This window comes from Lithobates pipiens, unplaced genomic scaffold (genome assembly GCF_037356315.1).
Source record: "Lithobates pipiens isolate NorthernLeopardFrog02 unplaced genomic scaffold, aLitPip1_a1.2 Scaffold_13, whole genome shotgun sequence".
In the NCBI taxonomy this organism is placed as follows: Eukaryota; Metazoa; Chordata; class Amphibia; order Anura; family Ranidae; genus Lithobates; species Lithobates pipiens.
In genome coordinates, this window is record NW_027507718.1 from 181,378,022 (window position 1) to 181,393,428 (window position 15,407).

At 45.5% G+C, this 15,407-nt stretch overlaps 1 protein-coding gene across 3 annotated transcripts in view; it reads right to left on the minus strand.

The window, feature by feature from the left end:
- The window catches only part of LOC143974487 (protein mono-ADP-ribosyltransferase PARP14-like), an 88,794-nt gene extending 76,712 nt beyond the window's left edge, over positions 1-12,082 (minus strand). Inside the window, exons 1-2 of one of the 3 annotated variants that reach the window (XM_077475948.1) lie at positions 11,888-12,082; positions 9,548-9,705 (exon numbers count right to left, since the gene is read on the minus strand). In XM_077475948.1, coding sequence (XP_077332074.1) covers positions 9,548-9,590 — 43 coding nt within the window. In that variant the 5' untranslated portion in view covers positions 9,591-9,705; positions 11,888-12,082. The remainder of the gene's footprint in view (positions 1-9,547; positions 9,706-11,887) is intronic. The other 2 variants (XM_077475946.1, XM_077475947.1) reach the window with 2 other exon arrangements.
- Positions 12,083-15,407: the final 3,325 nt, after the last annotated feature.

Consider the following 15,407-nt stretch of genomic DNA (forward strand, 5'->3'; position numbering starts at 1 on the left):
CCAGGGTTGCCCGTTGTCCCCCCTCCTGTATGCCCTCGCGGTTGAGCCGCTGGCCATTGCCATTCGTGCTCACCCGCAAATTAAGGGCCTGCGTTCGGGCCTTTTGACAGAAACCCTCAGTTTATACGCTGACGATATGTTATTATACCTCGAAGACTCGGGTCCCTCTTTGCAAGCAGCCCTGCGATTGATAGAGCAGTTTGGGGAATACTCTGGATTACGTATTAACTGGTCCAAGTCCCAGATCCTCCCTTTAGACTTGGGTGCCCCGTCCGCTGATCAGGCGGCAATGCCCTTGGTCAGGGCAAGTCAGGTGAAATATTTGGGAGTGCAATGTTCACGATTGCTGACTGACTACACCCTTTTAAATGTGGAACCCTTATTCACCCTGCTCAAGCAAAAAACCCAGATTTGGTCCCGTCTCCCCCTTGGGGTGATGGGCCGTGTAAACTTGGTCAAAATGATTCTCCTCCCCAAGCTGCTCTATGTGTTTTGGCATGCTCCCCTGCGCATCCCTCTCAGAACCTTCAAATCCTTGGAGGCCATCTTAAACACGTTTGTTTGGGGTTCGTCTCGACACAAGCTCTCATGGAGTGTTTTGAAATGTCCTACCCACCTGGGCGGCACCGCCCTACCAGACCTGCACTATTATTATCTGGCCGCTCAACTGTCCCATTTCTACTATTTCAATCAGACTGACAAAGATCGCTATGCCTCACTGGTATGCTCCCCACACTACACTCTGGTCGTACACCCGCTCCGTCTCCTTATGCGTGGCTCCGGGGGACCTTCCGTCCCGATGAGAGACATGTTGTCCCACCACTGTTTGATTTGGCAGCAGGCCACGTCCATTACTGGGGCCCCTAGGTTTCACTCCCACACCCCCCTTTGGGACAATCCCCTACTTCCCGAACTCTCTACGATCCCCGACCGCTCTGTGTGGCTAGCCGGGGGCGTTATCTTTCTGTCCCAGGTTATTACCAATGGCTCTGTCAGACCCTTCCAGGCCCTCAGAACTGACTTCAACCTCCCTAATAGAATGTTTTTTAGGTATCTTCAACTCCGCCATGCCCTTAGCTCTCAGTTTGGCTCCCATATCCCCAGGCTTGAAACACCTCCGATAGCAACAGCCGTGCTAGGTGATGACCCTAAGAAACTGATTTCTTTTTTTTACACCAACCTGCTCACGCCTGGGGCGACTGCCCGCGCCTACCGACTTAAGGCTAGATGGGAGGCCGACGTGGGGGTTATCGAAGACGCGGACTGGGAAACTGCACTTGACACCCCTAAGCTGGTCTCCCCGAAACTTTCTGACAGACTTACACACCTCTACATGCTACATAGGTCATACCTGACCCCTGGGCGGCTGTCCAAGTTTAGACCTGGCTATGATCCAGCATGTCCTAAATGTGGTGATCCTCAGGCCACGTTCTACCATCTCCTTTGGTCCTGTCCTGAGTTGCAGGTTTACTGGAAGCAAATTGTTGACTTCCTACATGACCAAATGGGCTCCCCTCTGACGCTATGCCCCCGCCAATGTTTGCTGGGGATTCTCCTCGTATCCGAGGAGGCAAGGATCCCGACTGTTTTTCTACAGGAGACCCTATACCTAGCCAGACTGCAGATAGCCCGCACCTGGTTGCGCTCTGCGCCCCCCACCGCCCGACAATGGAAGGCGGCTGTCAATGCCACTCTCCCCTATAAAAAACTGCTGTATATGCATAGAGGCTGCCCGAGCAAGTTTGCCAAGCTGTGGGATAAATGGATGGGGGATTCAGATACATGTACCGACTAGTGTAGTCTGTGGTCTGTACGCCTCTTTACACCTATCCGGGTTCGGCCCGGCGAGTCCGGCTGTCACCGTGGTTGTAGTTGGGCTCCCCGCCCTCATAATAATGATTTCCTGCTCCTCTCTGCAAATTACTTTGAGTAGAATGTATTATGGCTCGGCATATGATTCCCAACCTCTGAGTTCCTCTTTTCCCCCCATATCTGAACACACTATATTGCCCCTTGTTTTTTTTATGTAACGTGCAATCTGTAAACAAAGAACCCCCCCCTCCTTGTGTTTTTCAGCCTGTGGTATTGTTAGCAGCTGTTTTATATCCGTATATTTGGTGTATGTTGCACCCCATATGTGTTACTGTTATCCTATGTATTTTGTATGCTCAATAAACGTTCTTTTTTTCAAAGGACAACTTTCCCATTACCACAGCAGATTTCCAGCACATCTCTAGCCTCCTCAGCACCACCCCAACTTCACTCACAGTGGATCCCTGCTCACATTTCTCAGTGACCAGCCCCCTCTCAGTGGATCAGTGCATGCCCATCCTGCCCCCACTCAGCCCTGCTCATAGTGTTCACAACACATACCAAGCCTACCCTATCTAAACCCAGCCCCCTTCATCTCCAGTGTGCCTCTTAGCACATCTCCATCATGCCCCTTCTACTGAAAGTGGTCATAGCACACCCCCAGCCTTCAAACCCCCTGCCTCTTTATACTTACAGTTTGCCCTCATGCTCTGCTCATAGCAAATGCATTCCTTGCCTGCCACCTTATAGTAAAAACCACGTCTTCTGTGTGGAGCACATCCCTTCCAGCCAGCACACTTCTACTCACAGGATATCTCTATCACTTCTCTCAAAACTTGTTCCCCAGCTCACAAGAAATTCCAAACCCATGCCCGTCATAAACGTTACTTTACTGCACATATACCCTTCTCTACCTTCGCTATCATATGCTCCAGACAGGGACGGTGCTACCACTAGGCAAACTAGGCAATCGCCTTGGGTGCACTGCTGCCTAGGGGCACCCGGCCGCTGGTTTCCCTCTGTGTCTGCATGCTCTGCAGGCTGCAGCATGTAACTAACTCAGTCTCAGGCAGCTGCTCCGTTTGAACAGAAGTGTAACTGGAGGCGCAGCACTCGAGCCATTTTTGTGAGATACTGTATATAGTTATTTGGATTGTTCTGTGACCTGTACTTTGCATCAATGCTTACTAGTGTTCTATAGGCTGCTAGGTTTATGTTGTTTCTAACCTGTGTTCTATGCTAAATATAATTGTTTTTTGTACTTTAGGTGCGTGCTCACTTATCGTACTTATCTTACACCTGTTACACCTGTTCTACAGGATACCAGCTACAGGATACCAGCGCATAGTATTCTAACATAATGCTGAGACCAGTAGTGACTCGATTGACTGCACAGGGGATATGTGATTTTTTTTTTCATTTAACCGTTTAAATTGCTCATTTACTCACCCCTATTCATGCGCCCAGACCGTTTCAGGATGCTGGGCGCATGAATTCCTATCCAGGAGTGGGCAGGTTTTTTTTTAAGCACATGATTAGAGCCAGAGGCTCTAATAGGCTTAAAAAAAGGGTGGGCTGGGGTGCAGAGAGTATGCCTCGATCCCACCCAATTGTGTGACGATAGCAAATTAATTTTCGCTATTTTTCAGACTACAGTTCCTCCCCGCCAATCAGTAGGCAGGTTGTGAGACCTGTTTCCCAATTGGCCAATGCGCCAGGCAATCAGGCAATCCTATTAGATGCCTAGCGCTTAGGTAGAGGAGACACACACTGGAGCCCGATTTCCCACTGTTGCCTACATGCCCACACTCCAGAGGAGAAGAGGAGAGCACATCAAAGAGGGTCGCTACAGAAGGAATGTATTTAGTCGAAATATTTTGACATGTACTTTTCTATTGGAGCTTTCTTCCTACTTTGCACTGTGTGCTGAAGATAAGCTTATTGTTTTACCTCTTTGCTGAAATAAAAAGCATTTTGTGTTTGTTTTCCAGAGAAATAATAAAAGGAACTTTTGTTTTCTCAAGATTATATATCTGATGCCTTACTTTCCCCCAATTCCCACATACTACATATGCTGAGCTATATACCCTGATCTGTAATGCTGAGCTATATACCCTGATCTGTGAGGCTCGATATATACCCTGATCTTTAATGATGAGCTATATACCCTGATCTGTGAGGCTGAGCTATATAACCTGATCTGTGAGGCTGAGCTATAGAACCTGGTCTGTGAGGCTGAGCTATAGAACCTGATCTGTGAGGCTGAGCTATATACTCTGATCTATGAGGCTGAGCTATATACCCTAATCTGTGAGGCTGAGCTATATACCCTGATCTGTAATGCTGAGCTATATACCCTGATTTGTGAAGCTGAGCTATATACCCCGATCTGTGAGGCTGAGCCATATAGCCTGATCTGTAATGCTGAGCTATATACCCTGAACTGTAAGGCTGAGCGGTATACCCTGATCTGTGAGACTAAGCTATATACCCTGATCTGAAAGGATGAGCTATATACCCTGACATGTGAGGCTGAGATATATACCATGATATGTAATGCTGAGCTGTATACCCTGATCTGTGAGGCTGGGCTATAGACCCTGATCTGTAATGCTGAGCTATATACCCTGATCTGTAATGCTGAGATATATACCCTGATCTGTGAGGCTGAGCTATATACCCTAATCTGTGAGGCTGAGCTATATACCCTGATCTGTAATGCTGAGCTATATACACTGATTTGTGAGGCTGAGCTATATACCCCGATCTGTGAGGCTGAGCTATATAGCCTGATCTGTAATGCTGAGCTATATACCCTGAACTGTAAGGCTGAGCTGTATACCCTGATCTGTGAGGCTATGCTATATAACCTGATCTGAAAGGATGAGCTATATACCCTGACATGTGAGGCTGAGATATATACCCTGATATGTAATGCTGAGCTGTATACCCTGATCTGTGAGGCTGGGCTATAGACCCTGATCTGTAATGCTGAGCTATAAACCCTGATCTGTAATGCTGAGCTATATACCCTGATCTGTGAGGCTGAGCTATATACCCTAATCTGTGAAGCTGAGCTATATACCCTGATCTGTAATGCTGAGCTATATACCCTGATTTGTGAAGCTGAGCTATATACCCCGATCTGTGAGGCTGAGCTATATAGCCTGATCTGTAATGCTGAGCTATATACCCTGAACTGTAAGGCTGAGCTGTATACCCTGATCTGTGAGGCTATGCTATATAACCTGATCTGAAAGGATGAGCTATATACCCTGACATGTGAGGCTGAGATATATACCCTGATATGTAATGCTGAGCTGTATACCCTGATCTGTGAGGCTGGGCTATAGACCCTTATCTGTAATGCTGAGCTATAAACCCTGATCTGTAATGCTGAGCTATATAACCTGTTCTGTGAGGCTGAGCTATATACCCTGATCTGTGAGGCTGAGCTATATACCCTGATCTGTAATGCTGAGCTATATGCCCTGACCAGTGAGGCTGAGCTATATACTCTGTCCTGTGATGCTGAGCTGTATACTCCTGACACTATGGGTGGAAGCAAGTGGAATACAGGGGACAGAGTGGGTGGATTCTATAAAGGGTGTGGCTTATTACAAGTGGGGCGGTGTCAAAAAGGAAGGGCGGGGTCTGCCCCCATCCTAAAACTTCACCAGCCGCCACTGAATGCAGGTCAGTTTATCTGTCAAAGATTAGTAGCTCTAGAATCGCTAAATAGTCTCAGGATCTAAGTTGTGATTTTCAATATTTTTTTAAGCCATCAAGACCTATACAGAAACATATATGGCTCTGATCTGCCCCAGAACCTCAACAGCATTGTTGGCAGTGGCATCGCTAGAGTTAATGTCACTTGGTGCGGTAATGTCACCCCCATGCGTTAAAACATGGTTTCACCTCCACCACCACCCCAAATGGAGCAAATGAAAGTGGCCATATTAAAGACCCTCCAATTCAAGTAGAAAAAATGGAACATGTTCCTACGCCTGCAAAAATGTTTGTCACTAAGCAACAGATTCCTGTGGAGGGGCTTTGGAGGTAAGTATGCATACATGGGCTAGGTAGAATGATCATACAATGTGTGGTGTAAGCTAACCATAACAGCAAGATCTGGCTTTGTTTTTAAGTACCCCCTGGAACATTTTGTGGATACGTGTTGATCCTGCCAGTAGAGGGATTGAATAGGCACTACCTTTGATGAGGTGACTCTTGCATCTGCAGTTTAAATCATTGCGACATTGTCACCCTTGCCGCTGTTGCAGTGGTTTAAATGTTGGCACCTTTAAAAGCCCAATCAGTGACCAGCCACACCTAGCTCATCTGCTGGAGCTTCAGGAAATTATGTAAAAGCCCTGTTTAGTCCCTCCCATCCTCTTCAGACCTTTGTCTAGCAAGGTGCTGGCAGGGCTGGACTGGGACAAAAAATTTGACTTCATCCAGACCGGCTCACATTAACTTTGCAAACACCCACAAAAACAGTTCAGAGGCAGCCTGGTGTACACCTGCCCCAGGATCGCCCCAAAAGCGGCTCCAGGGCAATAGCCCTGAATTAAGCCCTTTGGACTCGGAGACAATAATGGTCATTGGTACGACAGAGACCCTTGGCTTTTTGGGGGCCCACTCGGGGCTTTAGCCCCGGTCAGACCCCCCCACCTTACACCACTGCCCACAGGTCATGGCACAGGACCTGACAGAAAGAGAGCTTTTTCCTATTTTGAGGTTACTGGGTGGTGGGTAGGACACTGGGGCAGGGTAAATGAGGGGAGGGGGGTGGGATGTGGGGGCCAGCTGATTGTGTCAGGGTCTGGGTCTGTCTCCCAACTGAGCAGGTCCTTGCACCGTGCACTGCCTCTTGGGGGGGGGGGGGGTAGGGTTGCCACCTTTTCTTCAAGTCAAACCCCAACAGTTTTGTGGCGCACAGCAATTTCTTTTTTATAGTATAAGCTATACATATATTTTGCTACTAAATACCATTTCTAATCATATGTATATAAGTTAATAACAAGAGTCCCCTTTTACATCAGAGTCCACAGAGTTCCCCTTTTACCTCTGAACTCTGGGGACACTGACATAAGGGATGCTCTGTGAACCCTGATTTATGGGGGAACACTGAGTACTCTGATGTACGGAGAGGACTCTGCTGTAAGGGGAAACACTGGTGTAAAGGGTAACTCTGATGTAAGGGGTGCTCTGAGAACCCTGATTTGACTTAGTGTACTCTCTCTGAGGAAGGAGAGGGAAGGGGGGAGACTTCATTCAGAGACAGGGATGGATGGTGAGCTCACTCACCCCTTGGCAGTCTGCACCTCTCATTCAGATGGATCTGAGGCTGCTGGACTTCAAATTTTCAGCCTCAACTTTCCTTTTCTGAGGCACAGCGCCGGGGATTGGAGTGTGGGCAGACACAGAGGGGTAGGGATGGGGGGGAAGAGGTGCAAATCAAGCCCTCTCTCTTCTCCCGTCTGTATGTGTTGGTGGGGGGGTGGAGGGTATGGTTTGTTAGTGGTGGCTTTGGGCAGTGTGAAAGACAGTGTAACAGACACTCTCAGCAGTGAAAACTGCAGCCAGAAACCCTGCTGGGAAACCATAGTCCAGTCTAAATAATGTGTCCGGGTTTCAGACAGTCTGAAACCTGGACGCATGATTCCAAACCCGAACTGTCTGGGTGAATCCTGGACAGGTGGCAACCCTAGGGGGGGGGGGGGTGATGACAACTTCCAAGCTGCCTCTCTGCTCTGCTTGTCTCCTGTCCAAAGACTCCAGGAGTGTAGTGGAGGGGTAAGCTCAGCTTCCTGCTGGTCTCACTCAAGGTAGGCTACAGTGCTACTCTCTGTCACATCTTTGCTCTCCTCTCGAAATGAGTTAGAACTTGGCTTGCAGCCACTCCTCAAGCCAGTGCCCAGCCCACAGCCTGAGCAAGTCACCTGACGTTTGTCATGCATGCCCTGGAGTACCACATTCCCTGCCTCTGCCTACCACAGAGACTCATGGGAGCTGTAGTTTGCTGCACTGCTGAGTTCCACCCACAGCCAGGAACTTGAGTGGGGCCGGACTACATCTCCCAGAATGCAGCGCAGCAGCCAGCCAGCCATTCGGCAGCTGCCAGGGCTGACTTCTACCCGTAACGAGGGCTGTCACAGCCTGGAAAAAAACGGCTTACTGAGCTATCGGCCTCCTGGGAAACTCCCAGTACATGCACATGCCTGGGTGCAGGTAAAATCCAGCTTCCCAGCTTTATTTACTATTTAAGAATAGGGAAATTAAATTTATTTTGAACGTTAAGGCTGGACTGTTGTAGTGTATTATGCATTAACATGCATTCTTTTAAGGATACCCATTAATTTGAATAGAAAATCAGAAAACTAGCACCTCAAATAATCCAAAACATGCACCAATAAAACATGAATATGTACATTCACATATATATAAAATATCTGAAAATTGTATCAATTTTATAAGTCTGAGATCCAAGAGGCCAATAATGCATGTTCTTGCATTTTTCTGCAAAAGAACAGTTGAGCCCTGCCTAATATGCCAACTTTGAATAGTTACAAATAACCTCCATATACACAAACCTATACCCACAGTTTGTCCAGAGATGGAAATGCAATAAAGCATTGTCCAACTTGCTCCATCCCCAAAGAGGCAATCAGATAACAACAGATATTGCTGATCCTTGGACTATCACCTATAAATGTTAATGTCCAGTTATATTTTGTGCATTTAGGAATCTACGGAACTGGGCAGAATTAGTTCTTGAGGGAATCTATTCTACATTTTTATGGCTCTGTAAAAAAGCCTTTCTGCATGTGGAAGTTAAGGTCTCATTCAAACTGACGTTAATGCTGTGTACACACGGTCAGAATTTCGGCCAGCAAAAGACCGATGAGAGATTTTCATCGGAAAATGTGACCGTGTGTATGCTCCATCGGAATTTTGCTGGCCCGAATTTCCTCCAGCAAAAGATTGAGAGAGGTTCTCAATTTTTCAAACGGAAAAAAAATTTCTATCGGAAATTCCGATCGTGTGTATGCAATTCCGACGCGCAAAAACTCACTTATGCTCAGATTCAACTACGGGACAGAAGCTATTGGCTACTGGCTATTGAACTTTCTTTATCTAGTCCAGTCATATGTGTTGTATGTCACCGCGTTCTTGAAGGTCGGAATTTGATGTCACCGTGTGTATGCAAGACAGCTTGAGCGAAATCCCGTTGGAATTCCGTCGGGATCAGAGCTTTTTCTGACCAAAATTTCGATTGTGTGTACGGAGCATAATGCGACCTTAACCTCATTCAAATCTCAAAAGGCTATGTGCGTTCAGGGCACGCAACAGTACCGGCATGGATGTTAATTTGGGAGCAGCAGCTGTGTCAGTGGAGCTGCTGCATCCCAATTAACATGAATGGGATGGTCTACACGAGGATACATGTAACACCAATGCATCCCCTGCGGGTAGAGAGTGCCCACTTTGTACTCTGTAATAACTTGAAAGTAAATAACTGTATACCAAGTTCACTATGTAGACTACCTTAACTTGCCTGGAATTCACCTGTTTATTATGCAGAAGGAAAATCAAGAAGAGATGCTTCAGATGAACTTTAAGAAAGTGTTAGTGATTTACTGTATATACTGTATGTTTTGTGTTTATGGTTTACAGCAACCAGATTTGTCCAAGGTAACATTGCTACTACACTCCTGGCATTTTCACGTACCTGGAAAGCTGCAGGTGGCGTCTACAGCTGACCATAGGTGCATGGTTGTACACACCTGTGTTCTTGCATTTACCCACGCATGCGCATATGATGTATTTTACTGAACTCGCAAGTTTCCCATTCAGGATATTCCTTATACACATATCCACAGTAAACACCTATGTAAAAGAGCATCAGCATTTACACAAGTACAAGCGCTCACAGCCATATACTTCCACAATCAGCTGTACGCATTACAAGAAAAACCCCATGCTTGGGAGTTTTAAAGGGGTTGTAAAGGCAGAAGGTTTTTTTTATCTTAAAGTGTTACTAAACCTAAAAATGTTTTTTACCTTAATGAATTATTTGCATTAAGGGAAAAAACCTTTTAGTCTCCCTGTGCCCCCCTACCATTGTGTGAAGGGAAAGAGAGGGGAGAAGAGATCAGCGATGTGCACGACTGCATATGCTCCCCTCTTTTCTTCTTTACACAGCATTCGAGCAGCAGCAGGAACCATTGAGGAGGAAGTAGGGGGCGGACCCAAGTCTGGCTGTGTAAGTCTATGAAGCATGGATCTATAGACACAGGTTGGGAGCAGGGCCGTCTTTAAGGCAGGGCAAAAAGGGGCAGCTGCCCTGGGCCCTGTCATTGTTGTAGGGTCCAAAGAAGCTGCCTTGTAGTTTTAGTCCTGTGCTGTGTCCTGATATCTCAGTGTGAGATGACTCACCTGCAGACCCTGTGTTTACATGTAAATAACTGTCATTTCTATGTAAATAATGGCAGCAGTCATATGTAAATATCAGCAGCATTCATATATAAATAGCTGAGGCTGGCTGCATTGATATGTAAATAAAGGCAGCATTCATATGTATATCATGCCCCCCTGCAGTGAGGAGAATATGCGCTGTAACCTATAGCAACCAATCAGTGAGCAGTATTACTGTACAGTAATCTCTAGCAACCAATCAATAAGCAGAAATCATGTGCTGTAACCTCTAGCAACTAATCAGTGAGCCTTAATGTGTGCTGTAACCTCTAGCAACCAGTCAGTAAGCGATAATGATATGCTGTAACCTCTGGCAACCAATCGCAGTCACTGCCTGATCTGATACAGTAAACTTATTTTATGTCTAGCTGCTATTTATTGTATGTCTCAGAGCAGGTGAAGAGTGAAATTGCATGGGGTGGGGGGAGGCCCAAGAAAATTTTTGCCCAGGGTCCAATCAATATTAAAGATGGCCCTGGTCAGGAGCGTGGGGACTATGTTTTTCCCCATAGCCAGCGGCTATGAAAGAGGAGGAGCCAGGGTCGCCGCCAGGGACCGAGAAGAGGGAGGATTGGGACCTCTCTAAGCATTACCACTGCACAGAGCAGGTAAGTTTAACATGTTTGTTATTTTAATGTTTTAAAAATTGCCTTTAGTAACACTTTAATACATTCTATGCATTAAGATAAAAAGCCTTCTGTGTGCAGCAGCCCCCCTCAGCCCCGCTAATACTTTCCTGAGCCCCATCTAGATCCAGTGATGTTGTAGAATTGGCTTGGCTGCCCGGGACTCCCCTCTTTACTGAAATAGCAGCATAATGCCATTGGCTGTGCTGCTGTCAATCAAAGTCAGTCAGCCAATGAGAAGAGAAAGTGGGTGGGGCTAGACCGCAGCTCCGTGTCTGAATGGACACAGGGAGCTGTGGCTTGGCTCGGGTGCCCCCATAGTAAGCTGCTTGCTGTAGGGGCACTCAACAGGAAGGAGGGCCCGGAGCCCTGCAGAGGGACTCGAGAAGAGAAGGATCCAGGCTGTTCTGAGCAAAACCACTGCAACAGAGCAGGTACGTGTAACATGTTTGTTGTTTTAAAATTAAAAAAAAAAAATAGACTTTACAATCACTTTAAGCTAGAGCTCAGTAATACCTATGAATGTCCCCATGTGCCCAAAATGATTATGGCCAATACAGAAGGGTGGCATAGAACATTTGTTTGTGCAGCATGACAGCTACCAGCTGGGGTCGATCTGACATGAGGGGAAGCTCTGCTGATTTTATCATCCAATTATGTGCAAGCTAAAATGCTGTTTTTTATTGTCCTTGCATGTGCCTCTCAGATCTACAGCGACTGTACTTCCAAGTGCACTTTCAGTGCAATTTCAAGTGCATTTGTAGTGCAAAGTGGACATTCAACATTTGCTGTGCTGTTAAGAGGTACAGAATGTCTGCAACAACCTTAGAATACAGCAAATTAAGAAAACTCCAAAACAAGAATATTTCATCTTTAAACAAAAGCGAATATCCCTGCTTATTTCCTTGTACTTGGTCACGTTAGCAAACGGAAACTGACATGAAGCAATCAAAGTAATGAGCACGTACCAGTTGTTAACGAAGTTGATCGCAGCGCTGTTCATGAAGTATAGGCTGATGTTGTTGCTGGACGCAGTCCACAGTTATTCAGACTTTCACGTTAAATATTATAGTTGAAGCCTAAATATAACAAAGAAACACAAGGCGGGGTCGAGGCCATCTGCACTGCAACTGAAAGTGAAAGTATTATATTCCCAACAGGAAGCTGAAGAACAGGCCTCACCAGAAGACACATAGCACAAACGTAATTTCCAGGGAGAGACTGACATGTAGTGAATTTTAACCCTTTGGCTACATTCGCACGGGCAATTTGGCCCAGTGCAAAAGGCAGTGACAGGAATCTTTCGATTTTTTGCAGCTGTTTTTGCCACCTGTGAGCAGCTAGCTGCAGCCACCCAGCTCTGTACACTTTTAACGACGGGTCTGCATCAGCCGCAGCTATTGCCTGCGCAAAAACAGCCTTTCTAACCAGGAGCTGTAGCAAGCTTAACCCCCTCAATATCAGCATGTCACAACCCCTTCCTTTCCAGGAAGCCATTTTTCAGTTTTCAGTGCTGAAGTAGTTTGACAATCTCTTATTCATGCAACGCTGTGCTCAAATTTTATATCATTTTTTCAGACTGATAGAACGTTCTTTTGGTGGTTTTTAATAACTTCTGTGTTTTTTACTATATGAGAAAAAAAGACTAAACATTTTGAAAAAAACGTTTTCCCTTACTTTCTGTTTTTAAAACCAATTTAAAAAATGGCATTAAAAACACCTTCAGAATGACCAATTTTTTAAAAGCGGACACCCCCAATATGAATTTTTTTCCAACAGTTTTTAGAAATGAAGAAAATATTAGAAAACTGCGCCTATTCCTACTTAAAAAAGCGCTTCTGGACTAGGTAAAAAGCAAAAAGCATTAATTCCTCAATGGGAATAACATATGGCCAATTATGTTTTTAGAAATGATGAAACATGTTGGTGTTGAGGTTGTTACAATGGTTCTAAAGGTTTTTATACCTTCACGCATTCTATGCAATAAGTTAAAAAACCTTCAGTATGCTGCTCCTCTCACAGTCCCCCCCCCCCCCCCCACAATACTTACATGAGCCAGATCACGATCCAGTGATGTGCATGAGAGCAGCTGCTCTCCCTGGTCTCTGCCTCCTCATTGGCTCAGAGACAGCAGTGGGAAACATTAGCTCCCATTGCTATCAAACACAGCTAGTGAGGAGGGAACTGGGGGACGCTTGGAGAAGAGAAATTAAGGATCAGGGCATGTAAGTATAACATGTTTGTTATTTAAAAAAAGATATACCTTTAATATACTTTAAAGAGGAGGGCCAGCTTTAAAAAAAATTTTTTTAAAGTCAGCAGCTGCAAACACTGTAGCTGCTGACTTTTAATAAGCAGACTTACCTGTTCAGGGCGCCCGCGATGTCGGCCGCCCGAGGCTGACCCGTCCCTCGGCTCTCGGGTCCCGGCGCTGCCATTCTATCTAAGGGAAACAGGCAGTGGAGCCTTTACCCAGAACACAGCGCTACCCATTACCCAGAAAACACTGCACGAAGGAGAGAAGACAGAACATCACAGCGGAGGAGGAAGAGGCAGTGAGGTCACTGGTTGCTAGCCACCAGGTGCCTCTAGCAACCAGTGGCCAGAGTTAGATTTTCCATCGGCCAAATTTTCCATCTTTCGGACATTCGGATGCATCCGAATGCCCAAATAAAAAAATAACAAATTTCAATGAATACAAAATAAATTATAGCGGATGTAATGAATGAATTTGACATGATTCAGTAATTTTTTAAAGATCTAATGAAACAAAAGGTCAACTCAAAGTAAATCTTACAGTCCAATCAGCTAATTAATTTTGTGCTAGAGGTTGGATTACTGGCAAGAGGAGAAGAGATATTGTCATTGTGTGTGTTAAAAGGTTCAATAAACAAACGACTTTCCAAACTACGAATCATTATCACAAATCAATATACATACATAAATATTGAATGTCAACTAATATGAAAGAAATTATAGGGGATATAACAAACTGATTCGACATGATTCGAGATTCAGTATAATGAATATAACTCTACAGAAATAACAAATTATCCGAAAGTCTCAGGTAGAGCTAGAGGCGGAGTGAGCGCCAGCACTATGGCGGGGTTTGCTCGCTCTGTCAATTTCATTCTGGGACAATACAGCCTGGGACCCAGCAACAGACCTGCTAATTGCAGGATTGTCTTGGCCAATCTGGGACACATGGGCACCCTAGTGCTTATCCCTTAACCACTGTAGGACCGCCCCCACGTAATTTGCTGCAGCAGGGTGGCCTTTTGTACATGATTCCTCAGATTCGCTCTGGGGTACACGGCGGGAGCCAATCTCCAGGACCAGGGGCCGCTATGGCCGATGGGACCTGCCTATCATTTGTAGGAGAGGCAGAACGGCAATCTGCCTATGTAAACAAGGCAGAACGCTATTCTGTCAGACGGGAGAGAGGGATCTTGGGCTGCTAATCAGTAACACTTATGTCTTTCTTTCTCCAGTCAGTCCATCCCCCACACAGTTAGAAATAACTCCATAGGAGTCCATTAAATCAGGGCTCGATAAAACCCGGGCGCCAGGTCGCATTTGCGACTAGAATTAGCGACCTGGCGCCTGGGGCAGCACAGCTGGGGGTACCCTGTCTCTGTGGACCCCCCCCCGCTCGATCGCGACGGGCCGCGCCGCCGGCGGCCGGTAATTGAGCCCCCGGCTTTGAGGCCTTCTGTGATCCTATGGTTCCTTCTGGAATCTGGCGCCCTCTTGTGGTGGCCGTTGGAATTACAACCAGCAATGCTAATAGAGCTATCTCCTTCCCTAAACATTATAATATATGTGTGTGTGTGTGTGTGTGTGTGTGTGTGTGTGTGTGTGTGTGTGTATATATATATATACATATTATATTATATTATATACACACATATACATATATATATATATATATATATATATATATATATATATATATATATATATATATATATATATATATTATTATATTATTATTATTATTATTTTTTTATTCTAACACCCTAGGGAGTAAAATGGTGGTCATTGCAACACTGTCTGTCACACCATATTTGCACAGCGGACTTACAAGCGCCCTTTTTTTTGGGAAATAATAATTTATTTAATTTAAAAAAAATAAGACAACAGTAAAGTTAGCCCAATTTTTTTTTTTTTATATGGTGAAAGATAATGTTACGCCAAGTAAATCAATACCCAACATGTCATGCTTCAAAATTGCGCCCGCTCATGGAATGGCGACAAACTTTTACCCTTTAAAATCTCCATAGGCGACGTTTAAAAAATTCTACAGGTTGCACGTTTTGAGTTACAGAGAAGGTCTAGGGCTAGAATTATTGCTCTCACTCTACCGATCACGGCGATACCTCACATGTATGGTTTAAACATCGCTTTCATATATGCGTTCGCTTCTGCACGCAAGCTTGGCGGGACAGGGCGCATTTAAATATATATTTTTTCTTATTTTAACTTTTT